The sequence below is a fragment of the Vipera ursinii genome (genome assembly GCF_947247035.1).
Source record: "Vipera ursinii genome assembly, chromosome: 1".
Taxonomy (NCBI): domain Eukaryota; kingdom Metazoa; phylum Chordata; class Lepidosauria; order Squamata; family Viperidae; genus Vipera; species Vipera ursinii.
The window spans coordinates 16505926-16532287 of NC_139512.1; the positions used below are offsets into that span (position 1 = coordinate 16505926).

Sequence of the window (26362 nt, forward strand, 5' to 3'; positions counted from 1 at the left end):
TCACAAAATTTCCGTATTATCTTTTTGAGCAAGACCGTGTTTTCCATGGCGAGGAGAATCGCTCATTTTCCTGTTTCCGGTCGAATTGACACCCTGTCCTCCATCATGTAAATTCTTGACATTCCACTTGGAACTAACCTGGTACCCTGTTCGAAATAACATTTCCAGTCATAGGGTGTTACACCCAACTGCCATTTTGGCAAAATCGGGTTGCCGAAGAGACCACCGTCCAGTGCCTGGAGGCTCCCGAGATAAATTTCCCCCTTTGGCAGCTTCCATTAATCCCTTTTTTTTCTGTTGGATGGTTCTTTGACGTAGCGTGACATCTCGGCTTTTATTTTTTTTTGCAGCCGTATAGAACATTCCTTTGATTTTTTTTCTTTTCAAATGCTCGAAGGAAGTCATGGTTATAAATATGTCGGTGGAGATTATAAGGCATTTCTAACCTCAAATCATAAAGCATTTCTTTTAGGGTCCCTGTTTTACTCCCTTTATCACTCTTCCGTCTCGTTTTAAAGGCTGCTCCCACCCCTTGGGCCCGTAAGACCTTCCAGACTTGACACACGATTCCTTTCTAATTCCCGACTCGGGAATTCATTGGCCGTGCGTTACAGATGTTGACAGACATCTGTGCCTCTCTGGATGCCGGTTGTGGGAATAACCTGCCCCCTCTCTGCTGGAATGGCGGGTGTAGTAGCTACACCCTTTTTTCCTGTCATTGCTACTTTCTCTGCTGTTTTGTCCAGTAAGACGCACCTCAGCTCATCAGTCACATCCGCTTTGCCAGTTTCTGTAAGAGGAAACAGCAGATTTCTTTGGGCAAATACGGTCAGTAGCACCGGTGTCGTCGTATTCTGGGGCTTTATTACCGTTTCTCCGGCTCTTGTTGCTGGGATTCGCCAGCCTTCCATCTTTCCTCAAGTCTTGCTCTCCGATCGCCGCCATCTTCCCTAATCCGCTTTTCGGAGTTCTGATTAGCTCCAGGATTCCCGATAAGCCAACGGGACGAGAACTTACCAAAACATTTTTAGATGTGAGGGAAAAGGTGTCACCGTTGGGAGTCAAAGCCCTAAAGTCACCAAAGCACTCTGGGGCCATTTCTCTCTCTCGCTATACGTTCCCTTTAAAATTCCCATTTTAGCGGATAATGATTTCAAAAGCAAAACCAGCGTTCGGAAGGGATTAAGGCGGTTCTTGAAAAAGGTGCATCTTCAGGGCGTTGGGTTTGATCGGCCTTTTTCTCTAGTGGCTTCTCCGGTTTCCGAGTGAAATGGAGTCTTCCTTTGAGCGGCCCAAGATTGCCTCCTCGTCGTCGCCTACTCTCAAAAAGTTGTTTTTCATAAGGATTTGGGGTCTTTTTCGCCCGTCTGGGGAAAAAAGGTAAAACAGAAATACGCATACAAGTATGTCTAAAATGAAAATGGATATATATATATATATATATATATATATATATATATATATATATATATATATATATATATATATATATATATATATATATATATATATATTTTAGTTTGAGGTGACAGTAATGGAAAGAATGCAAGAATGCATCCTTGCTGCTGGTATTTGACAGTTGATGGTACCCTAGTATAAAGAACCAAGATATATTCTAGGCTAAATGCTTATCGTATTCCAGAGAATTGCCAAACTCTGCTAAGGCAGTGAACACACACACCTCTGCTTCATCCATATACCTTCTTTGCGGTTTTGTGCCAAAGGTTTTTGACAAAGTTAGCAGAAAAAAGCTATTCACGCAAGACACATGTTTTACATTTGGCATTTAGCAGCGCAAGTCCTTTTATGGATTAGGCTGGATGTCTTTATTTCCTTCCCCCCACCTCCCCCAATCCTTTAAAGCTCTATCTACAAAGGTATATTATCTTCTTGATCGAAGTAGACTTAGATTTTTTTAGGTCACTTTTTTGGGGAGGGAGAAATGATTTCCAGTTTGTCAGAATCCAAAATTCCTTTTTTTTTTTTTGTTTTTTTAAAATCCAGGATTGTTCCCCTTCACCCAAATGTTTAATGGAGATTTAAATGTTTGCTCTCATAAGCCGAGTACAGGTTTTCCCTTCCTGAGCGAAAAAGGATGATGGTTTTGGTCTGCCAAAGCTTAACTCAACCACGAGTAAATTTTGCATACTGACATAGCCACTGCTTTGTGAGGATAAATATCTCCCTTCGGACTGGAAATAAATTTGCTGAGAATTATGCATGCTGATATTAAAGGTAGACCGTTTTGTTTTCCAGTGAATTAAACCCAACTTAGGAGAAAGGATTGCCAGCAGATTTCATGCTTCCTGTAATTAAGGGTGCATCCTTTTTTTTTTTGAATAACTCTCATAAGCTACATCAGTTCTCAAAACAGGAAGCTCCTTTGCATAATTTTTTTTTTAAAAAATGGACAAATGGACCTTATTTTTGTTTTCAAGAGAGGAGAGTTGTATATCCTCCCCCTCTACCAAACATTTAATTCTTGGCTATGTTTTTGTGAAGGCAGCTGTCTCAAATCCACTTAACTTGAGAATCCTCATGGAAGGATTTCTCCCCCCCCCAGGATAATGCACTTCTGGCAATTTTAGGGGGTCAAGATCAATTTTTGCATTTGGTAAAGAACGTGGAGCTTTCTTCTCCCTTGCGTTTGAAAGTTTGTGGGTTTTCTGATCTGTATTCTATTTCCTTTATATATATATATATATATATATATTTTTAAAAGGGTATTTGGTGTAATGTGCAGGTTATAACAATCAGTGGCTATTTTAGTTCAGTTTTTGAAAATCAGATACATTATACTGTTTTGGCTGCTTATTTGTAGCATTCTTGTCTTAACGGAGTTATCCAGGTTGAGAATAAGTTAGTTGTGTTATTTTCCCAGTGCATGGTTTAAAAATAAACAGGAAACACAGTTCAGCGGGACACCCAGCATCACACAGTGACTAGCTTGTGTCGGCTGCCTTCCCTTCCCACAGCCCACTTCCGAAAAGCAGGTTTGCTGGCATTTTTGTGGGAAGTGGATGGGGGTTTTGGGGGGGGAGGGTGGGTGTTTGTTTTTTTTAAATGTAGTATAAACTGAATTTTTTTCTCTTATTTTGTCAGACGGTAGCAAACCCCTAACAACAGTGTAGCTGCCACCAAGTCTCTCTTCGCTTAATTGTGTATTGAGTTCTGCAAACGAGTTAAAACTCTCCGCAGAGTTTTTGCTTTCTTGTTTTTGTTTTTAAATTAAATCAACTTCACTACAAAGGGACCTCTTCCCCCCCCACACACACACACACGACCCATTTCAGAAGAATTGAAAGGAAACTTTGCATTCATTTTGTTTGACCCACACTTCTGACAGGACCGGTGCCGTCTCACCAAGTGGGAGCTTTGGCCCTAGATTCGGTGGGATAGAAACGACAACCCCTCTTTAGTCTCACTTGGCTTCCCTTTTAACTGGTGTAACTCCCCCCCCTTTTCCCCCCCTTCTTTTTTTTGTTTTTATAAAGCCGTCTGTCTGCAACGGAAGGCTTGTATCGGTTCTCCCGTATTGTACAGTATATATGCTTAAGACAACTTTTTTTTTGTATATTTAGCGTGTTTTTAAGTTATTGATTTTGTTTTATATCGAAATAATTTATTTTTCAGGAACCACTTTTTTCATTTTAACTTTGTTTTTAACATGGGTTTACTTTAAATAAAGTATGACGCTGCTATCCTCATGTCTCCACTGCCGTTGAATCCCCTTGTGTCTTTCGAGTGCCTGCTATTTTCGGAGGCAATGCCCAAGGCCTCTTGCTTGACCAGACCCACCCACAAACATCTCGGTTCACACATGGCAAACTCGAAGAGCTTCGTCAAGTAACTGCATCGGGCCTTGCGGGGTGGGTGGGTGGGTGGGTGGGTGGAAGCGCATGGGAGCCATGCCCGGCAGCATCTGCCTTGAGACGATGTGGGAACCGGGCCGCCAGTGTGGGTGGTGTTGGGAGCTTCATGCTCTCTTCTCTGTCACGAGAAACTTAAATTTTCTGGTGGAAAAATGGAAATTGGGATATTTTTTCACTTGCTGTTGAATAACACCAGCAGCACCATTTTATTGGCCCACTGCTTTTTTTGGGACTACATTTCTAGAGTTTGCTACTCTGCTCTCACCGTCCATCAGGACCTCCTGTTTTAAAGCCACAAACCAGGAATTCTTGACATGCTTGCTGTTAACGCTCTCACAGGTTGGCAATCATATCAGTGACCATCATTTAATAATATGTCAGTTTGTTGAGACTTTTTTTTTTTAAAAGTCAGGCTAGTTCACTCTGATTCTCAGGAAAGGACGAGGCTCTAGCCTTAGATACTCGGGGATATTTCTGGCTGATCTGCTAAAGTTTGGAATTGCCCCCTTTCCCTAAACTTAAATGTATGCTTATTTCAAGATACGCTATGCGGCTTTCCTTTCTTTCCCCATGTTCTTTTTAACAGATCTGTTAAGAAAAACCACCGCTGTGTTAGGCAGCAACAGAAGGAATTAGAACATTTGTATGCCTCTTGCCTAATAAAATTCTAATTTTTTTTAAAAAAAAAATTAAAAGTGCAACATGGAATTTTGGACAGGACCGCTAGACCTTTCCATCGAGTGGCGTGGCGACCTAGCGGTGAAATTCTCACCTCGCAATCAGGAGGCAGTTTGAGTTTGATCCTACGTAGCGGCAGATATTTCACTCTCGGCACAAAGAGAAAATACCTGTTGCAAACTCCACGTAGGTGTCAGGAAGGGTATCCAGCCAGTAAATGCTCAGCCGCCCCCACTCCACCCCGATGCAAGGGATTCCAGGGTCATACAAGGAAAAAAAAAACTTGTAGTTTTTGCCATCATCTACAAAAATGTCCAATATTGGGCCTAGGTCCATATATATCAACTGGTCCAGAGGTGGGGAATCTTGGCTCTTTTATGACTCCTGGACTTCAACTCCCAGAATTCCTGAGCCAGCCATGCTGAGGGGAAAGGGAGAGGTTTCCAAGCTGAGCCATGCTGGCTCAGGAATTCTGGGAGTTGAAGTCCACAAGTGATAAAAGAGCCAAGGTTCCCCATCCCTGGACTAGTCACTCAAGATGAGTGGTGTAGAAAATTGATTAACTACTTTCTGCTGAAAATTTAAGAAATGCGGCCAGTGCACCATTTTTATTTTTATTTTTTTACGCACTTCACAGCAGGCATTGTCATATTTGCTCGGTTTCTCTATATATATTTGCTGAAAGCAGATTTATTACAGATAGTCCTTGACGTAACGACCATAATTGAGCCCCAAATGTGTGTTGCTAAGCAAGACATCAGTGAAGTGATTTTTGCCACACTTTGTAACCTTTCTGGCTGAAGTGAATCACTGCAGTTGTTAAGTAACACAGTTGTTAAGTGAATCTGGCTCCCCCCCTTTGACTTTGCTTGTCAGGAGGTCACCAAAGAGGATCACATGACACACACACACACCATCCCCCTGGGACAGGGTGACCGTCACCAATATCAACTGGCTGAATTTTGATCACATGACCCTGGGGATGCTGCAACGGTCTTACAGGTGAAAACGGTCCTAAATCACTTTTTCAGTGTGGTTGTAACTTTGAACCGTCGCTAAATGAGTGGTTGTGTTTATTACATTTTTGTACTACCCATCTCCTTCACAAGGTGACTCTGGGCAGCTGGACTGGATCCTGGATTGACTGAACTGGATCCTGGTGTTTTCTTTGGGTTTTCAACCTTGCAACTAACATGGTTTCCCCCAAGAATTGACTTGAATTTGTAAAGGGAATGGAGGTCACGCTGAGTGCAGGTACTTGGGTTGTTTAATCTTTGCCTCTGTACAACGTCGTCGTGTCTTTTTAGCAAGCCTTCCTCGGAATCCGCCTCTTCTAACAACTGCGCGCTGGAGACGCCTTGAATGTCTTTCTTTTCTAATAACCAGTTTATTTCTCCTGCTCACTGCAGTGATTTATTACAAAGTATGCAATGGAGGAAGGAGCCCTTGTGGATTTTACTCCGTTAGTCGTTGCCAACTCTTGGGAGCGGCGCTCACCTCCGCTTCAAGGCCATTGAGCCATTGCTGTCCGAAGACATTTCCGCGGCCTCGCAGAGCTCTGCTTCCTCTCCACCGAAGTGGTGCCTAATCATCTACTCGCATTTGCATGCTTTTGAATGGCTAGGTCGGCAGGAGCTGAGGCGAGGATGGGAGCTCACCCCGCCGTGTGGTGCCCGGCTCTAGAACCTGGGCTGCCGACTTTCCAGCCGACAAGCCCAGCATTTTCACCGCAGAGCCACCACGCCGCCCCCATGTAATGGAGGGGTCTCCCTCAAAAGCATAGTGGGAGCTTCACCCCTCAGGTAAAGAGGTGCACTCGTGTTTATGCATTCCAGGAAGGAGGCGAAAGGGATGCATACTCGCAAGGAATAAGGTGACAGCTCTCAGGTTACTTCCTGCCCTGCCCTTCTGTTACCTACAGAGAAAAACGGTCTTGGAAGAAACGACGGCATCTTGAGATTCAGGGATTGCTGTGGGAATGTCCCAACCCCAGGCTTGTCACAGATCCCTGTGAGCTACAAAAAGTGGAATAACCGATTTGAAAAGCCTCCAGTGAAGCCATTCCGTTGGTTAATTGTTCTCACTGTCAGGAAATTTCACCTTGGTTCAAGGTGGGGTCTCTCGTTGATAGGTTTCCAATCAGAATAGAGCTGGAAGGGACCTTGGAGGTCATCTAGTCCAGCCCCCTGCTCAAGCAGGAGTCCCTATATCAAGTGGGTTGTTCCATCCGTTACTTCTTGTCCTGCTGTTATCTCTCACTTGTCTTATTAAGCAGTCCCCTTCATCTGAAAAATTGATTTTCCCCACAGTACCTGGAGGGGGTAAAAAAAAGGGTGCTTACTAGGCGTTGTAGTAGAACAAAGTCCCTTGTGCTACAAGCCGCTCCAGTGGTGGTCCCCTCACCTCTGGGTCTGAATCTAAAGAATAAACTCTCCAAGGGACTGTACATCAATCGCCATATTTGACTGCAACGGTGGAGCGGCCAAGATACCTGGGGGTAAAAAAAAAAAAGGTAGCATTTGGCTCAGTGCTTGGATGAAGGGCGATGTTCCAACGTGGCTGAAGTTCTTGCACCTGAGACCGCCCCTCCGTGGGATAACAACCTATATACTTTTCAGATGGGAAAGAATTTCCGAGACTTTTTCAAAGCAGTGGGATTTGGGGGCTCTAATCCTGGGAAATTGAGGCATACACCCATGCGTAGGAAGAAGGGGAAGTGACGTAGGGTCCAGTACAGTGGGACTTTCTCAATGCAAGGCTGAATGTCCTGGCAGCAATTAAATATTGACAACTGATAATAATGGCACTAGCACTTAGGTAGTGCCACATTAGGAGAAGAGAGAGGAGGGAAGGGTGGGGGAAGAAAGAAAGGGGAGAGAATGGGAAGAGGGAAATAGGGAAGAAGGAAGGAGAATGGAATAGAATTAGAGTAGAAGAGAATAGAGTAATGAATGGAATAAGGATAGAACAGAACAACACAACATAGTTGGAAGGGACCTTGTAGGTCATCACTTCGTACTGCTTTACAGCCTCTTAAGCGGTTTCCAGAGCCAGCATATTGCCCCCAACAATCTGGGTCCTCATTTTACCGACCTCGGAAGGACGGAAGGCTGAGTCAACCTTGAGCTGGTCAGGATCGAACTTGTGGCAATGGGCAGAATTAGCCTTCTATGCTGCATATTAACCACTGCACCACCACGGCTCATAGGAAGGTGTTTCCTTTGAAAACAAGTTAAAACTCTTTCTCATGGCCAGTGAGCGCTTCGTGTGGCTTTGCCTCTTTCTGTGTGCGTGTGTTCACGCATGTAGTGATAACACAGGCACCTACTGTGTGGCTCCACTGAATGTGCTCTACAACCCTGATTTAGATGAGGGAAAACATTTTTAAGAAAAACAACTGCTGACAGCTCAGGTCAATCCAACTTTGTACAGATGGAGTTGGGGTGTATTTCAGCACGTTGCAGAGGGTGGTTCTAAGTGAGTCCTGGGTCCCCTTCCAAGCCGCCCCCCCCCCAATTCTCTTAATTTTAGTGGAATTGCCTCCAGGTGGGACGAGTCGCATATGACTTGAATAGATAAAATACTGCAACTTTTTTGGGACGTTTCCAAAACGGGGGGGGGGGGGGGTAGGGGAATGGAAGGTCAAAGCGGGGTGACCCTGCTGTTATTCTCCGAGCATGCTTGAGCAAGCTACCTTGTAAAGCAGTAACCCTAGTTTCTCAACCAGATGTTGCTTGATTGCAGTGTCTTGACAGAAACATCTGAGCACATCCAGCCACTTCTGCACCTGCTGACCCATGTTTCCCCCCCCCCTTCAACAGCCAGTGCACTTCCTTAGCTGGAGGCGGACCTGAAATGTAAAAATAAAATAAAATGTAAAAACAATTTTTGCAATACGAGTTGGCAATATTCTACCCGATTCAGTTGTCTCAGCCATTAACTTTCATAGTTTTAACTCCAGCTTAAACTTCTGTGGACCTCGCCCCATATTTGAGAGGTCCTTAAAAAGGGGTGGTGGTGCGTAAGTGCACTAACATGCCTATGGTCCCTGTCACACATTTCCTTCTTTGAATCTTGTGATCTTCGTTTGACGAATAAACATTAGACAAACACACATTGGCTTTTTCAATCCAACATTTTCCTAGCCAAGCCACCAACCAGATCTTACCTGCATCAGATCAAGCGTTGGGAGTGGCTAATAAAACCAAGGTGGACATCCTCAATCTGAGACTGAATGATTACCACACTTCTCACTGGTGACGACGGATGGTGGGTGGCCCAGTACATCCAGAGAACCATATTTTGAATGGTTTAATTTGTGGCTTTTCCATTATGGGAAAGCGGCTCCTGCAAAGTCTTGCAGCTGCACCTGGAAAGGAGCAAGAGACGTTGGGCTTCCCCGCCGTGTCCGGGACCGGAGCTGGGCAGAGGTGGAAGAGACATCCACGGCTCTCAGGTAAGTTGGGAGGATGCAGATTCAAAGAAAGCTTGTCATCGCTAGAACGGATTATGTTACCTAGTTAAGGTAATGAAACATTTGCAACAAAACAATCTCAGCAGCAAGGGCCCCCCTCAAAGCTGTCATGTGCCTGAAACCGAAGGGTTCGGGTGAATTTCTGGTGAAAGAGATAATGTAGGTGTGTGGAGTGGCCCCACCACACCCTGCCCCACCTGGAGTTTTTTTGGGGGGAGGGTGAGCATTCAAGGAGATCATAATTACCCTCATGCCTAGGTAAACATTAGCGGAGAGCAGACGAGCCAGCGGTGTGCGGCAGCAGCCAAACAAGCTAATAATCCTTGGCTGCATGAACTGAGCCATAGAATCAAAATCACACGACGTCTTAGTCCCGCTTTATCAAGCCTTAGTAAGGCCACACCTGGAATGCTTGCATCCAGTTTTGGTCATTGCATTACACAAAAGGATGTTGAGACTGGAAAAAGTGCAGAGAAGAGCAACTAAGATTAAAGGCCTGGAGACAAAAGCATAAGAGTTGTAGGATTTGGTTTTGGCCAGTCTAGAGAAAAGAAAGACCGGGGGGGGGGGGGAGAGAGACCTGATAGCAGCATTCCAGTATTTGAGGGGCTGCCACAAAGGAGGGGGTCTATTTGTTTTCCAAAGCAGCAGAAAGTGCATGCAGAAGGTGAATGGAAACTAGTCAAGGAGAGAAGCAATCTGGAATTAAGGAGAAACTTCCTAACAATGAGGACAATTCACCAGTGGAACAGCTTGCCTCCAGAAGTGGTGGGTGCTTTATCACTGGAGGTTTTTAAGAAGAGACTGGACAGTCACTTGTCTGAAATAGTATAGGGTCTCCTGCTTGAAGACCTCCAAGGTCCCTCCAAACTATTCTGATCCTGCTTTGTCGAAGTCTCTCTGCTTTTTAACCCTTCTCTCAACTGTAAAGCCCTGCTGGAAAACAGCATCGTTGAAGGATTAGAGAGTTTCCTACAACAGGGCACATTTGAAGGGACCAATCTGCAATTTTAAGTTTTTGTGTCTGTGGGTCTCCCCATGTTTTCTATATTTCTGTAAGTTATTTCTCTGCTCGCAAGCCCTCTAACTCTGATGTGCCTCCAGGCAGATCTCACTGTCATACCAAGGTGTGCGTCCTCTGCCCTGTTCTCTCCCCTCAGTGCCCTTGAGATAATCCTGGTTAAGCAGGAACCCCTCTAAAACAGGCTTGATTTTTTTTTTGCTGAATCTTACAATCGTGTAATTGATTCCATGCTATCACATCAGCTTTAACTCCTAGTGGCTGCATAGGTAGGTCGCATAGACACGTTATGCGCGTTTATGGCATACGTTTGACCAGTGACATTGAATTGAACCCATCCATTGCCTGAACCAGGGAGCGCCCGTCAAGTTTGACATTTGTGGAGACCCGCTAAACCAGGTTCATGTCAGGACCCACCCCAATCCACGTCTTAGGAAGACAGTTCTAGTCCAAAAGGAATTTTTACTAGGACATGCTTGGTTGTGGAAATACAAGACAGGACTTGGTATTGTTTTACAAATTGAAACTTTATAAAGAGTTCCCAGTTCAACCCCCCTTCCCTCAACCCCATTTGGTCAGCCCCCCATCATTTTACTTCGTGTCATCCCTTTCGTGGGAAAAAGGGAACTTAAAATCTTTACGGTTATTGCCTTCTTCCTTTACTGATTTAAATGGAGACACAGGCCAGATGCCTTCTCCCCTAACCCTCCCCTTTGTTCCCCCAGTTCAAAAGGTTTCCCTTGGTCTTTGAAATAACCTAAGGCAGGCTGAATCCATATCCGCTCCTCCTTCCTCGGGAGATGGCAGAATCCATGGGGGGGATAATGTTTTAAACATACATTTATGAATGTGATATAAATGGATTCTGACAGTTCATACACGGGGTAGAAACACGGCTTGCAAGCACCCATTTCCAGGCCCCAAGAAGATGAGCCTGGTGAGGCAACCCACCCCTTACCCCTTGAAGCCCCCCCTAAGGATGCAGTCTTTCCCTCTGCAGGGGCATGAACGAGGCAGCCCCACCACCACTACTCTTGGAAGATCAGGAGGGGGACCACCTCATGGTCTCCCTTTTTGCCCCAGAAGGGGCTCACCAGTTTGAAGTAGGGAGGTTGTTCCAACGTGCAGTTAGACCTGTCTCCTAGAACTCAAGTTAGTTATCCCACGTTGCACTTTCTAGAACAATTAAAAACCAGACTTAACTCTTTCCCTGATAGCTTTTCCGATGTTTGAAGATAATTATCACTCCCCCACCCCCCAAATCTTCTCTCAGCAATGTTGGTAGAATCCCAATTTTAAGAACCTGTCCAAAACAATAAAAATAATGTCACCAGAAGCCAGAAGAAGAGCATTAAGTTCCAAGACTTCTGTCCCACTTCTGGTTTGCTGTGGTTAGGCAGAACCCAAACCAGGGTTTATTCTGATTTTCATATGAAACGAAATCTGGGCGGGGACACCAAAACCTTGCCACTTTTTCATCAGCAGAGGGAGGTCTGTCATCCCCCCAAAAAAACAGCACACTGGAGAAAAGCTGCTATCCCAAGTTTATTTGTTACCTTGATTTATGTCCGTTGGCTCGGAGTCCTGTTGGTGAAGCTGTTGGCTGGAGACGGCAGGTGCCACTTGGAGGTTTGTCTGTGTCCGCAGTGGTGCTTTTTCAGGAGGCAACTGGAGTTCGTTTTTCTTTGAAGACATTTCGCTTCTCATCCAAGAGGCTTCTTCAGCTCTGACTGGATGGTGGAGGAAGGGAAAGATTTATACTTGCAGACAGCTGGTCATTTGCATTCTTTAAGAGGGTCATTGAGGCCACTTGGTATGTGTCCTCAAGGCTGTTCAGTTTTGACATAGATGGCTCCTCCATCTGCATTTAAAAGACAAAGGCCACTCTTTTGAAGACAGCAAAGTCCACATTTTGGAAAGAGAGGACCGGTGCCTTGAAAGAGGGGTCAAAGAGGCCATCTAGGTCAAAACTGACCAGCCCTCTCAACAGAAGGGGAGGGATACGACATTGTCTATCTCCAGTCTACAACACGGTCCTTTCCGCAGTTCCAAGAAGGCTCCACACCCATTTGCACCCCTCAGGTGGCCCTGAGGACACAGACAAACCTCCAAGTGGCCTCAACGACTCTCTAAAAAAAGGCAAATGAACAAGCTGTCTGCTAAGTTATTCACTTAGCAACTATGGCAAGAAAGGTCGTAAAATGGGGCAAAGCTCACTTAACAAATAACTTACCAACAGAAATTTTGAGCTCCATTGTGGTCGTAAGTCAAGGACCAACTGTATTAGCTCAATTCAGGATGAGAAATAAGATTCCACTTTTTCTTGATGCAGATTGTCTGTTCATTTTGGAAACCTTCGAAATATTTAAATCTTAAGTGAATGTCTATGGAGATTCTCAGTCATCCAGGTCATAGTTATCCCAAAGGTGGTTTTTCAAGAGGCGGCTGGACTTTCTTTGTTTTTCCTTGAAGACATTTCGCTTCTCATTCAAGAAGCTTCTTCAGCTTTGACTGGATGGTGGGGAATGGAAGGATTTATAAGCTCCAGGTGGCCTCAACGACACTCTGAAAGAAGGCAAATGACCAGCTTTTTTTGCAAGGAGTATAAATCCTTCTGTTCCCCATCATCCAGTCAGAACTGAAGAAACTTTTCAGATGAGACACGAAATGTCTTCAAAGAAAAACAAGTAAGTCCAGTTGCGTCTTGAAAAAAAAAACACCTTTGGGACAAGTGGTTCTACCCTATTCTTTCCGTCTAGTTTAATGTTATCCCCCTTTCACTCATTCTTCACCTCCTGTCAGTAAGTGTGCAGAGGTCTCCTTGAACTACAAGAGGTTGCACAGACAATGAAGGGTACTGAGAGCAGTAATAGTCACACAGTAACCACAAGAGACACTGAGTTGTGATAAACAACAAAAATACTTTACTTTGTGGTTGAAAAAACAAAGCACGGTCAAAAATAAACAGTCCAGGTCATACAGTCCAAGTAGTAATCCAAATACAAAGTCTTCTTACTGGTCCAGAGGTCAAAAACACAGTTGTTCAGGTTTACCACAGTAGTAAACCAACAATAGCAGTATCAGAGTAACTAACAGTGAAAAACACCGAGAGCAGAGGATTTTGAGAGAAAGAAGCTACGTTCCTAGCTCCCTCTTATGGTCATGAGAACACTTACACACCCATCAGCCAATTAACATCTTAAAGACACAACATCATAGTTTATATATTTTCAACCCAACTATGTAGGCTATCACCATATGCCTAACATCCTGTCCAGCTGCTTTCCTGATACCAGCAAGGCTCCTTTTATCCTGGACCAGGTTTGTGTGAATTTATTGAGACTGATGTGTGTTAAGATTTACCTTCCTTTAATGAATCATTTCTTTTCCTTCTGCAAAATGAGGGCAGGGATGGTCCTGGCCTGTCTTTCTCTACCTCTCTCACCATTGACCTGGTGCCTGTCTTAAAAGTCCTCACCAACTCACCCCTCACCACCTGCAATCCACAACCAGTGTTACAAATTTTAGAGATCATGTCACCTTGCCAAATATTGATGGGAGTTTCCAAACTGAGAAATGATCGAGATCTCAAATCTACTCATATTAGAAGAACAAAATCTGAATGTCACTGAAAATGCAGGTTTAATCTTGAAAGCCCGATATGGTTTGGCACAAAGTTATTGGCAGGACCGTCTTCTCCAAACTCTTTTGGCCAACACAGAAGAATATGAAGGTGCCCGGGTCTGGCTTTTTGGTTCTCTGGAATAGTTTCCCCTCAGAAATTGAATCTGCTCCCGTGTTCCCCAAACTATTTAAAAAGAAATATTCTGGGAGGCATTTGTTGTCTAAATTCTTGCTGTCAATTTTATTGATCCTCTAATTAACTAAAGAATGTTTTGTATTACAAATGAACAAAGGAAACAGAGCTAACACTCAGTGCAACTCTCTGTAGCTCTCCATAGCAGGCACCCTCTCAAGGAATTGCAGAGCAGCTGTCCAGATGAAGTCGGAGACATTGACACAAACTTGCAGTCCTTTATATAAATATATTCAACACTCAAATTTACAGCACGCTTTGTCATCATCCAGAAAAGGAAGAACATAACGTAGGAATACAGAAACTTCATGAGGTAAATTAAATAGTATACAAAGCGCACTGAAGAAAAAAGGCGGGGGAAAAGGGAAACTCCCCCTTTTCACCCATAGCAACCAATCACAGCATAGATTGCCTCATGCATGAGCAGATAAGATAGGCAGGAACACAGGAACATCATGAGGTAAATCAAAAAGTATACAGTGCGCACAGAAGAAAAGGGTGGGAAAAAGGGAAAACCCCCCCCTTTATACTTACAGCAACCAATCACAGTGCAGATTGCCTCATGCATGAGTCAAAACTCTTTAACTAATCAATAACTATCCAACAAAATGACTTTTAATGTGGAGAAAAAACAGGTTTTACAACTGGGCAGGAAAAACCAAAGATACAAATACAAATTAGGCAAAACCTGGATCAAAAACAGTAACAGTGAGAGGGACCTTGGAGTCCTAGTGGATGATCACTTGACTATGAACCAGCTGTGTGCAGCAGCAGCCAAAAAATGTAATACAATCCTGGGTTGTATAAATACAGTCATAATAATCATTGCAGCGCCCCCGTGATCAAAACCTGAAAGCTTGGCAACTGGCTCACATTTATCATGTTTGAAGTGTCCTTGGATCACGTGATCCCCTTTTGCTATCTTCTGGCAAGCAAAGTCAATGGTGAAACTCGATTCATGTAACGACCGTGTTGCTAACTGAACAACTGCAGGGATCCAGTTAGCAACTGTGGCAAAAAAGATTGCAAAATAGGGCAAATCTCATTAAACAATTGTCTCACTTAGCAACAGAAATTTTGGACTAAGCTTGCTTGTTTTCTTGCAAACATTTCAGGACCGGCACTGAAAAAATAAAAAAAAGTTTTCAAAATGTAAAAAACAAGAAAAAAGTTAAGGAAATGATTGGTTCATTAGTGGGGGAAAGTGGCAAGAAGGTGACAAGCAACAGGGAGAAAGCAGAACTATTTAACTCGTTTTTTGCATTTGTCTTTACACAAAGGGAAAAAACAGACCAACCTATCAAAAATAGTGCCATAAAAAACAGAATAGAAACACAAGTTAAGATAGGCAAGAAAATGGTAAGTGAGCACCTGTCCAGCCTAGATGAGTTCAAATCACCAGGACCAGATGGATTACACCCCAAGTTTCTCAAGGAACTGGTGGATGTGATCTCAGAACCACTGAACTATATTTTTCAAAGATCCTGGAGCACTGGGGAACTACCAGAGGACTGGAAGATTGCTGATGTAGTTCCCATCTTCAAAAGGAAAAAAATGGATCCAGGAAACTACAGACTTATCAGCCTGACCTCAATACCTGGAAAGATTCTGGAAAAGATAATCAAGCAACGAATCAGCGATCACCTAGAGGCAAACAAAGTCATTACTAAAAGCCAATATGAGTTTGTTAAAAACAGATCATGCCAGACAAATCTTATTGCATTCTTTGACCAGGTGACAAAATTAGTGGACCATAGGAATGGTGTGGATATAATTTACTTTGTTGTTGTTGTTAGTTGCAAAGTCATGTCCGACCCATCGCGACCCCATGGACAACATTCCTCCAGGCCTTCCTGTCCTCTACCATCTTCTGGAATCCATTTAAGCTCACGCCTACAGCTTCAGTGACTCCATCCAGGCACCTCATTCTCTGTCGTCCCCTTCTTCATTGCCCTCAACCTTTCCCAGCATTAGGCTCTTCTCCGGTGGGAAGATTTACTTGGGCTTCACTAAAGCATTTGATAAGGTAGATCACAACCTACCACTTGATAAGATAGAAAAATGTGGGTTAGACAGCATCACCATCAGATGTATTTGTAGCTGGTTGACCGGCTGTACTCAGCATGTGGTCCTCAATGGAACTGAATCTACATGGAGGGAAGTGTGTAGTGAGGTGCCCCAGGGCTCTGTTTTAGGCCCAGTGCTGTTCAATATCTTCATCAACGATTTGGACGAGGGGATAGATGGGGAACTCATCAAATTTGCAGATGACACCAAGCTGGCAGGAATAGCCAATACTCCAGAAGATAGGCTTAAGATACAGGAGGATCTGGACAGACTTGAACACTGGGCACTATCTAACAAAATGAAATTCAATGGTGAAAAAAGTAAGGTTCTACATTTAGGCAAGGAAAAACAAATGTACAGGTATAGTATACGTGGTACCTTGCTCAATAGTAATAACTGTGAGAGGGATCTTGGAGTGCTAGTGGACAATCACTTAAATATGAGCCAGCAGTGTGCTGTAGCTGCCAAAAAAGCCAACACAGTGCTAGGCTGCATTAAGAGAGGAATAGAATCAAAATCACGTGAAGTATTAATACTACTTTACAATGCCTTGGTAAGGCCACACTTGGAATACTGCATCCAGTTTTGGTCACCGCAATGTAAAAAAGATGTTGAAGGGCGGAGGTGCGCGCGCACCTCTCCAAGCCGCCACCGTACCGTCCGGAGACCTGCCGCGTTCATCAAACATTGACGAACACGGCAGCTGTGCAAACGGGATGGCGGCGGTTTGGAGAGTGCACGCGCACCTCTCCCAAGCCGCCGCCGTCCGGAGACCTGCCGACGTTTGGGGAGGTTTGGGGAGGTGCGCGTGCACCTACGGTCGTTCGGAGAGGTGCATGCGCACCTCTCGGAATGGGTAGCGGCGCCGCTTCTTGGGAAAGCTGCCGCGGCCCGTCTGCAAAGCTGCCGCTTTCCCAAGAAGCGGCGCCGCTGCCTATTTGTGTGGAGGTACGGAGACCTGCCGACGTTTGGGGAGGTTTGGGGAGGTGCGCGCGTCCATCACACACACAAAAAATGGCAACTGCGCATGTCCGCGCATGCACAAGAAAAACCTGTTTTGCGCATGTGCAAAACTTTTTTTTGCACATGCGCATGCATGGACGCACGCACGCGGCTCCCACTTTTTTTTATGTGTGATGGAACTGGTTCCCAGTGGCTCTTTTCCTTTTTCAGGTTGCCGACCCCTGCCTTATGGTCATCTGAATTAAATTCACCCATTCCTGTCCATTTTAGTTCGCTGATACCTAAGATGTCGATGTTCAGTCTTATCATCTCTTGTTTGACCACATCCAGCTTTCCTTGATTCATGGATCTTACATTCCAGGTTCCTATGGAGAAAAAATCTTTACAGCATCGGACTTTCCTTTCACCACCAGACACATCCACAGCTGAGCGTCCTTTCGGCTTTGGCCCAGTCGCTTCATTCTTTCTGGCGCTACTAGTACTAGCCCTCTGCTCTTCCCCAGTAGCATGTTGGACGCCTTCCGACCTGAGGGGCTCATCTTCCAGCGTCATATCGTTTTGCCTTTTGGTACTGTCCATAGGGTTTTCATGGCAGAGATACTGGAGTGGGTTGCCATTTCCTTCTCCAGTGGATCACGTTTTGTCAGAACTCTCTGCTATGACCTTTCCGTCTTGGGTGGCCCTGCATGGCATAGCTCATAGCTTCATTGAATTATGCAAGGTCCTTTGCCATGAGAAGGCAGTAATCCATGAAGGGGAAAAGGCACCTTGCTCCCTTCTAAATAGTGTCGCCAGTTTAATAGCCCCCACCTAACTGAAAAGGCCTCCTTCTTCCAGACTGTCCATCTCCTCTCGCCTTCCGTGAATTTCTTAGAGGTGTAGGTACAAGGTTGTAGGACTCCACTTTTATTGTTTTGTAGTAACACAGCTCCGACTGCCATGTTGCTGGTATCTGCTTGAATTACAAAGGGCTCCCCGGGGCAGGGGTGCTTTAGGACCTGTCCAGCTGCAAACAGTCTTTTTAAATTCTCAAAAGCTTTCTGACAACTCATAGTTCATTCTAGTGGTTGGCCAGGTCGTGGTTTTCCCCCTCCCTTGCTCATTTTGAGTAGTTTTGTAAGGGGTAGAGCAATCTCGGCAAAAGAGGGAATGAATTGACGGTAGAAATTACCAAACCCTAGGAAGCTCTGAAGCTGTTTGTGAGTCTTTAGGGGCTGCCATTCAATTATAGTTTTCACTTTGGCTGGGTCCATTTTAATGACCTCGTTGGAAATTCTATAGGCAAGATAATCTAATCGGGTTTGGTGAAATTCACATTTCGACGATTTGACATAAAGTTTGGCATTCAATAGTTTCTTTAACACTTCTCTGACCAGTCTTATGTGTTCAGTCATATTCATACTGTATATCTGAATGTCATCAAGATACACCAGAACCCCTTTGTATAAATGTTCATGTAGGAGGTCATTAATCAAATGCATAAATACGGCTGGGGCCCCCTGCAGTCCAAATGACATGATTTTGAATCGGTAGCTTCCCAAGGGGCAGTTGAAGGTCGTTTTCCACTCATCCCCCTCCTTTATTCTCACCCGATAATATGCTTCTCTTAGGTCTTCACCAGGTGGGTTAGTAAGTCTTTCAGGAGGGGGAGAGGGTATTTATTTTCCACACTCACAGCATTTAAGCCCTTATACTCAACGCAGAGACGTAAAGACCTTTTTTCTCTTTGAACAACACAGGGGCTCCCACAGTAGATTTGGCCCATTCAATGAATCCCTTCACTAGGTTTGTATCCACACATCGCTGCATCACCTCCATTTCAAGGGGGGGGAACATAGCGTACATTCTTAGTCATGGAAGTTTGGCCCCCGGCAACAGTTCAATGGAACAATCATTGGACCGGTGAAGAGGCAAGGTATCGCATTCTTTCTCACTAAATGCCTCCACAAGGTCCCGGTACTCACTGGGGATGAGCGGCTCATCTGTTGGCCATAAGGCAGCCATGTGCACTTGCTCATTGGGTGGGTTAAAATCTCTTGTAACATCTGTTGAATCAATGGGATCGGGCCCTATGGGTAGTCTTACAGTTCTCATTCCTTTCTCCCACCAGATAAATGGCTTCCATTTGTCTAATCAGGCTAGCTCTAGGATCACAGCCTCAGTCATTTTTGGAGCCACCAGGAAGTGAATAACTCCCAGTGCTCGCCTATTTCTAGGCGTAAGGGCTCCGTTAATTGCATGACTAAAGTCCCTCCCATTAGGGAGCCATCGGTTTGCTCAAATCTCACAGGTTTGGAGAGCGGTTTAGCCCATATGCCCAGTCTCAAGGCACATGACAGGCTAATGATGCATCGGGAGTAGCCAGTATCTACTAGTACTTTCAAGTCTACTTGTGCCCCTGATTTAGGGATTATGAGTTTAGCAGGCAATGAAAAAAATGGGACATGTCGACTCACCATTGGGTCGTTCTCCCCTTCATCGTCGCTGTCAAAGCTGGGTAGAGTGGGGGCGGGTCCAGTTGGTGGGCCAGCATCCTCCTGTTGTGATTCAGGGTCAGCCTGTGGGTTCGGCAGTTGGGTCGGATGATTCAGAGGAGGAGGAGGGGGGTGTTGGAGAGCCTGCAGAGGACAGCCCTGAGGCTTCGCAGAGCCCTCAGCCAGGCCTCTCTCATCTGGTCACGACGCAGACCCAGCTGTGTGAGCCTGACAGCGTGGATGAAGATGACCCACAGCTGGCCCTGTTCAAGGACGCCCGACGCAGGAGGCAGTCAATCAGGAGTAAACAGAGGAAGGCAATGGGGCACCTCGGAAGGGCTGGTTTGCTGAAGGCAACCGTTTGAATAGCTCCTGTTTCATGGTTCATGTTTTGGTTTTGCTCTGTTTGCTCTGTTTTGTGTCAATAAATTTGGCAGGCTTAGTTCCAGCCTCTTGCCTTTTTGTAAAGGGGTTGTCCCTGCCTTTTCTGCAGGGCCGGTAGTAGGCTGGTACAGAACACCTCCTGGGTGGAGGATTTAACCTGGGCAATGGGCTCTTGGGTGGCCCAGTTGGACTTTTCTCTTGATGGCTGCTGTGTTGATTTCTTCCTCATTGTTAGATCTGGTCTACTCTGCTGTTGCGGGTAAGGAACTGGGCAGTTTGCTGCTCGATGTCCCTGCTGTCCACATCAAAAGCACTTGATTGGTGGGCCTGTAGGTGGCCTAGGTTTTTCAGCAGTAGCAGTAGTTGGAGGTTTTTGGGGTGGTGGTGGTTGCTGTTTGGGTTCTGGCTTTGGTGCAGTTTCAGGTGGGAGAGACTTCTTATAGCAGCCGAGCTGGACATCTAATTTTACCGCTGCCTGGTACCATTCTTGCAGCTGGTCAGGTACAGCTCGGTAGATGCAGGCCTGAGAAAGGTGGTCGTCCAACCCTTCCCTGAAATGATGAATTATGGATTGCTCAGGCCATCTCTCTATCCGACCAACAATCTTGCGAAACTCCCACACATACTCCAGGGCAGGCTGGACACCTTGCTTTATCTTGTGGATTTGTTCTTCTGCTTTGAGGGCAATGGATGGGTCCTCAAGTCTTTCTCTCAGCCCTAGGAGGAAAAGGTGGGGGTCCTCCAAGTCAGGGGCTTGCTCATTGTATAAATTGTTTAACCATTTGGATGCTTCTCTCTCTAGGTTGGACGCAATCACATCAACCATAGCACCTGGGTCCAGGTAGAGATAGGCCCAGCAATTCAAATGAGAGCGTACTTTGAGGAGAAAAATCAGTTTCTCTGGGTTCCCATCGAACGTTGCTCTGAAGGGTGGGGCTATCATTGGTGGCTGGGCCCCCCACTGCTGCTGGCCCCATCCTGGTTGTTGATTCAATGGCTGCCGGGGGCCCCACTGCTGTTGTTGTGCTCCCAGTTGCTGGCAACCCCATTGATGCTGCTGTATGCTCAGGGGTTGCATGTTCAGGCCCTGCTGCTGCCCCCTTGCTGTGGTTGTCTGAGGGGAGGCTGCTGATGGCCAGTGGGAAGTTGTGGCACCACCTGCTGCTGTAGGCTCCTCAATGGTTGTTGGATAGATGGGGGTTGCTGTCGTCTACTCTGTTGTTGGTCTGCAGGGAATTGTGGTGCCCTCTGCTGCTGATCTACTAGGAGTCGTGTTAGCCTCCCTCAACTGTGGGCCCCTCAGTTGTTGCTTGGCACTCGGGGGTGGTGACCAGCCTCCATGGAGTTGTCATCCTCCAACTAGCTGTTGCTGCCCTGGCTTCTCCATCATACCAAGTAGTTGCAAGGCCTCTATTAGCTGGTTTAGGCCCAGAGGTTGTTACTCCTCCATCTGTGGAGGTTGCCATACTCCCCACTGCTGCGGGGGTCCTAGGTTCTCTTCCTCTGTGGGACTGGAGGCCCTACCAGGGAACTCCAGGGGTTGGAGGCCTGTTAGATCTGTGAAAGGGGGATTGGAGGCCTCTCTCAGCAGGAGCTGTTCTGCACTCCAGCTCTTCAAACATTTCTGCTAGATAGTCAATTGATTGGCTATGGGCTGCAGATGGATATTTCCACTCACCACTCGGATCCTGACCGGTTTGGACTCCGACTGGGCAGAGTCTGATGGTGAGGACATGGGCGGTCTTGGTAATGTCATCTAGGAGGAGTTCGATCCTGTGACTCTGGAAGAGGTGGACAGGATTATGGGGAAGCTGAGCTCCACCACATGTTTATTGGACCCGTGCCCCTCCTGGCTGGTTTATTCAGCTCGGGAGGTGACACGAGGCTGGCTTCAGGCAGTGATAACTGCTTCTTTGAGTGAGGGCAGTTTCCCCGCCACCTTGAAGGAGGCGGTGGTGAGACCCCTCCTCAAGAAGCCTGCCCTGGACCCAGCTGTTTTAAACAATTATCGTCCGGTTTCCAACCTTCGCTTTCTTGCGAAGGTTGTTGAGAGTGTGGTGGCACATCAGCTTCCTTTGTTCCTGGAGGAAGCTGATTATCTGGACCCGTACCAATCAGGCTTCAGGCCCAGGTACAGCATGGAGACGGCATTGGTCGCGCTGGTGAATGATATCTGGCGGGCTCGGGACAGGGGTTGTTCCTCTGTCCTAGTCCTATTAGACCTCTCAGCGGCTTTCGATACCATCGACCATGGTATCTTACTGCAGCGTCTCAGGGGATTGGGAGTGGGAGGCACCATTCTGCGGTGGTTCTCCTTCTACCTCCTGGGATGTTCGCAGTTGGTGTTGGCAGGAGGGCAGAGGTCGGCCTCGAGGCCTCTTATTTGTGGAGTTCCTCAGGGGTCGGTCCTCTCGCCTCTCCTGTTCAACATCTATATGAAGCCGCTGGGTGAGATCATTCGTGGTTTGGGGGCTGGGTATCATCAATATGCTGATGATACCCAGCTTTTCATCTCTAACCCAAACCACCCCAGTGATGCCCTCGATGTGATGTCCCATTGCCTGGAGGCGGTTTGGGTCTGGATGGGGAGGAACAGGCTCCGCTCAACCCCGATAAGACTGAGTGGCTGTGCGTGCCGGCATCTCGGGAAATTCAGATTATTCCATCTCCAACCATGGGGGGTGAGATATTACCCCCCGTAGATAGGGCTCGCAACTTGGGTGTTCTCCTAGATTCACAGCTCTCCTTGGAAGATCACATTGGAGCTGTGACTAGGGGGGCCTTCGCCCAGGTTCGCCTGGTGCGCCAGTTGCGGCCCTATCTGGACCGAGATGCTTTGCGTACAGTCACTCATGCGCTCGTGACCTCCCGTTTGGACTACTGCAATGCTCTCTACATGGGGCTGCCCTTGAGGACTACTCGGAGGCTTCAGCTGGTACAGAATGCAGCCACGCGAGTGGTGGTGGGGGTTTCCCGATACTCCCATGTAACACCTCTACTCCGCGAGCTGCACTGGCTTCCGGTTGCCCTCCGGGTAAGATTCAAGGTGCTGGTAATGACCTATAAAGCCCTAAATGGCATGGGTCCAGATTACTTACAGGAACACCTGCTGCCCTGCATCAACTTCCCTTCGTCCAGTGCGCTCCCACAGAAAGGGCCTCCTTAGGGTGCCGTCGGTCAAAGAGTGTCGACTGGCGACCCCCAGGGGGAGGGCGTTCTCTGTGGGCGCGCCAGACCTATGGAACCGTTTACCGGTTGAGCTCCGGATGGCTCCCGACCTTCGCTCCTTCCGACGTGATCTAAAAACATACTTATTCGAACAAGCCGGCCTGATCTGATGGGTTTGGGGTATTTTAATATTAATATTAATTGTATTATTTTTATTGTTATTGGGCTGCACTATTTAATTCCTTTTTAGTTTTTGTATATTGTATTTTTATTGTATTTGCCCTGTACACCGCCCTGAGTCCTTCGGGAGAAGGGCGGTATAGAAATTAAATAATAATAATAATAATAATAATAATAATAATAATAATAATAATAATAATAATAATAACAGTAATAATAATAATAATAATAGTAATAATAATAATAATAATAATCATCATCATCATCATCATAATCATCATAATCATCATTATTATTATTATTATTATTATTATTATTATTATTATTATTATTATTATTATTATTATTATTATTCAGTCTCAGATGCCCTGGAAGCTCCCCACCTGTGTGGGGAAAGTGATGTGCAGGAGTCTCTTTGTTGTCGTCCCACCTCCTCTGCCTTTGAAGCCCTTGGGGATGGCAAGGCTGCTTTGAGGCCTCTGGAGTCTCCGCTGGGCTTAATCCATTCTGATGACCAGACTAATTCTCCTGGTTGTTTGGGTCTAGCTCCCAGCTGGGAGGATTGCTGAATCTCTTTTCCTACTGGCTTCTTTGCTGGCCCTTCCCTTGCTGGGTGGCTGCTGCTGCCGGGGAGCTGGCTTCAGGCAATATCTTCTCCTCCATGACAGAATCTTCCCCAAACTTGGAGACAGCGATGGGAGTTTGGGACCCCATAGTTAGTTTGTAAAGTTAGTGGATTCCAGCTTGATGTCAAGTTTCCAACAGATGACCTGTTCAAAGAACTCTGAGGCATTGTTTGCCTTAAAAGTCTTTTATTAGAGCAATATAACATCAGCAATGCTTGTGAGAAGCTGGAATCTGAATTCCCCTCCCCTAAGTACAATAAAATTCCTTCCTTTCTTTGCTGTCATTAATCACATTCTCCAATTAGTTTGAAGTGTCAGTCCTGCCTCCTTAGCTTAACCAGCCCCCAGTTCTTACATCGCCTCTTATTACATTCAGCCTTGAAACTACTCCGCTACGGTTATTATGTCTAACTAATTCCCCAAGCATTCTTCCTTCCCCCTCCCTTCTTCATCTAACTTTAACTCTAAAAGTGATACAGAAGTAAAAATATGAAATAGCTGCTTCTTCATCTTTTGTCAAAGAAAGAACATCCGATGTTAGCAGTGTTGACACATAGATGGAGTGGAAATGTTTATATTAATCTATATAAACCTGATTACCTCTTTTCTTACTTTCCTACTTAAATTTCCTCATGAGGTGACTTCTATTGTTCAGATCTGGCCTCAGCACTATAACATAGCATTTGGGGAGAAAGATACAACTCAGCAGACCAGCCGCAGAGGCCAAGATGGAGAAGATCTCCACGGCCACCATAGACTTCCCTTTGGTGCTCAGATAGGCGGGGAGAAAGGACACCCAAACGCTACAGAAGACCAGCATGCTAAAAGTAATGAACTTGGCTTCATTAAAACTGTCTGGCAGCTTCCTGGCTAGAAAAGCCACTACGAAGCTGATGAGACTCAGGAAACCCATGTAGCCCAGAATAGCATAAAACATGGTGGCAGAACCTTCATTGCATTCCATCACAATTTCTCCTATCACCGAATGAAAGTCCAAACTACTAAATGGAGGGGAGTTTACCAGCCAGGAGGCACAAAGAATTGTTTGCACAAGGGGACAAGCCAAGACTATGATCAGTTGCTTCCCCAAGAGTTTTCTTGCCCTGTTTCCTGGCTTAGTAGCCACGAAGGCCACAACCACAGTCAGAGTTTTTGCTAACACAGATGAAATGGCAATGGAGAAGATGATGCCAAACATGGTTTGTCGGAGGAGACAGGTGAGGTTCCTTGGCTGCCCGATGAAGAGGAAGGAGCAGAGGAAGCAGAGCAGGAGGGAGCTCAGAAGAATGTAGGTGAGATTGCGGTTGTTGGCCTTGACGATCGGTGTGTTGCAGTGTTTGATGAAGGTTGCCAACACAAGGATTGTGATCAAAGAGAAGAAAAGAACTAGACAAACTAAGACGAAGCCGAGTGTATCCTCATAGGAGAGAAAGTTCATGGTCTTGGGAATGCACAGAATGTGGTTCTCGCTTGGGTGTTGGTCTTCTGGGCAGGGGACGCACTGAGCCGCATCTGGAAGAACAAGCACCAGCTGACATTAGTCAGATAAGCAAGGATTCTCTTTGAGGGGGATTGTTCTCCCAGTGAAGGAAGTGAAATACTTCATGCTCCCCATCTTTTTACTTCTGCTACACACAACACAGAAGGATCCAGTCTCAGTCTCAGAAGATGTCATAGCAGCTATTAACTCGAGAGTAATTATTTACTGAATTAATTGATTTGTTTTATTTTATTCTTAAATTTTGAAATTCCCATCTCTCACACCAAGGGACTCAGGGCAATAAAATATGAAAACATATAAATGGTATATAAAAGTTAAAACTGCTGCTAATAACTTAAAAAGAATGCATTCAATAGACCACTCTTTAAAGTTCTGAATGACTTTCATGTTGATTAACTCAACTGATTTGCTACCTCCTATTTTCTCTAATTCCTCCCACGCAGCTATTCCAGATCTCCTCATTCCTGCTTGAGGGTCTCCTTCAGCAACTTGCCTGTTTGATTAGAAATGGTCCCTTCTCGGCAAGAAATGCATCCGTAGCAACAGGAGCGCTTCCCCTCTGCAATTTTCCTGGCTTGCCCTGGAAGGCAGTGCTTCACACAACGGGAGAAAGGCTTTGTCTGAAAGGAGAGAGGTTGGGAGAGGTTGAGGGGAAGACATTGAAAACATTCAGCTTGGCTTCGGGGTCTACGTAAAAGGAGCCCCTCTTCTTCCTTCCACTGAATAGAATTTTCACCACAGCAACCTGGTCCTTCCTCTCAGCTTTCCTGAACCCTGGAAGAAGCATCTGGTCCCCACCTGGTTTGCCCACACAATGGCATTGGGGTTGATGCTGAAACCTTCAGCTGAAGGAGCCTCCGGATCCACCCACCCGACTTTCTGCCGAAGGATTGTCATATTTGCAAAGACGGCCCAGTTGAGGATATCAAATCCTGCATATTTCATCCCAGTTTCTGAAAAGGAGACTTCATCCCCAGCGGTGTTATTGAAAAGCACGTTTTTCAAGAAGGCATGCATCTGGAATTGCAAAACAAGCAAGGAAACAGAAAAAAAGTCCATGAAAATGAAGATTCTTTATATAAAGAGATTTTAAATTGTGATATGCGGAATAAATGTTTTACCATTAAAGGAGAATAT

The 26362-nt window shown here is 45.6% G+C and overlaps 1 protein-coding gene across 1 annotated transcript; it reads right to left on the reverse strand.

The window, feature by feature from the left end:
• Positions 1-24330: 24330 nt before the first annotated feature.
• LOC310641521 (vomeronasal type-2 receptor 26-like) lies at positions 24331-25659 on the reverse strand. The gene has a single exon (XM_083364653.1). The coding sequence runs from the start codon at positions 25160-25162 to the stop codon at positions 24341-24343; it is 822 nt and encodes a 273-aa protein (XP_083220779.1). The 5' UTR covers positions 25163-25659; the 3' UTR covers positions 24331-24340.
• Positions 25660-26362: the final 703 nt, after the last annotated feature.

Bases quoted from the DNA above. Each gene is read 5' to 3' on its own strand.
- LOC310641521 (XM_083364653.1), bottom strand. From the start codon at position 25,162: ATGAACTTTCTCTCCTATGAGGATACACTCGGCTTCGTCTTAGTTTGT.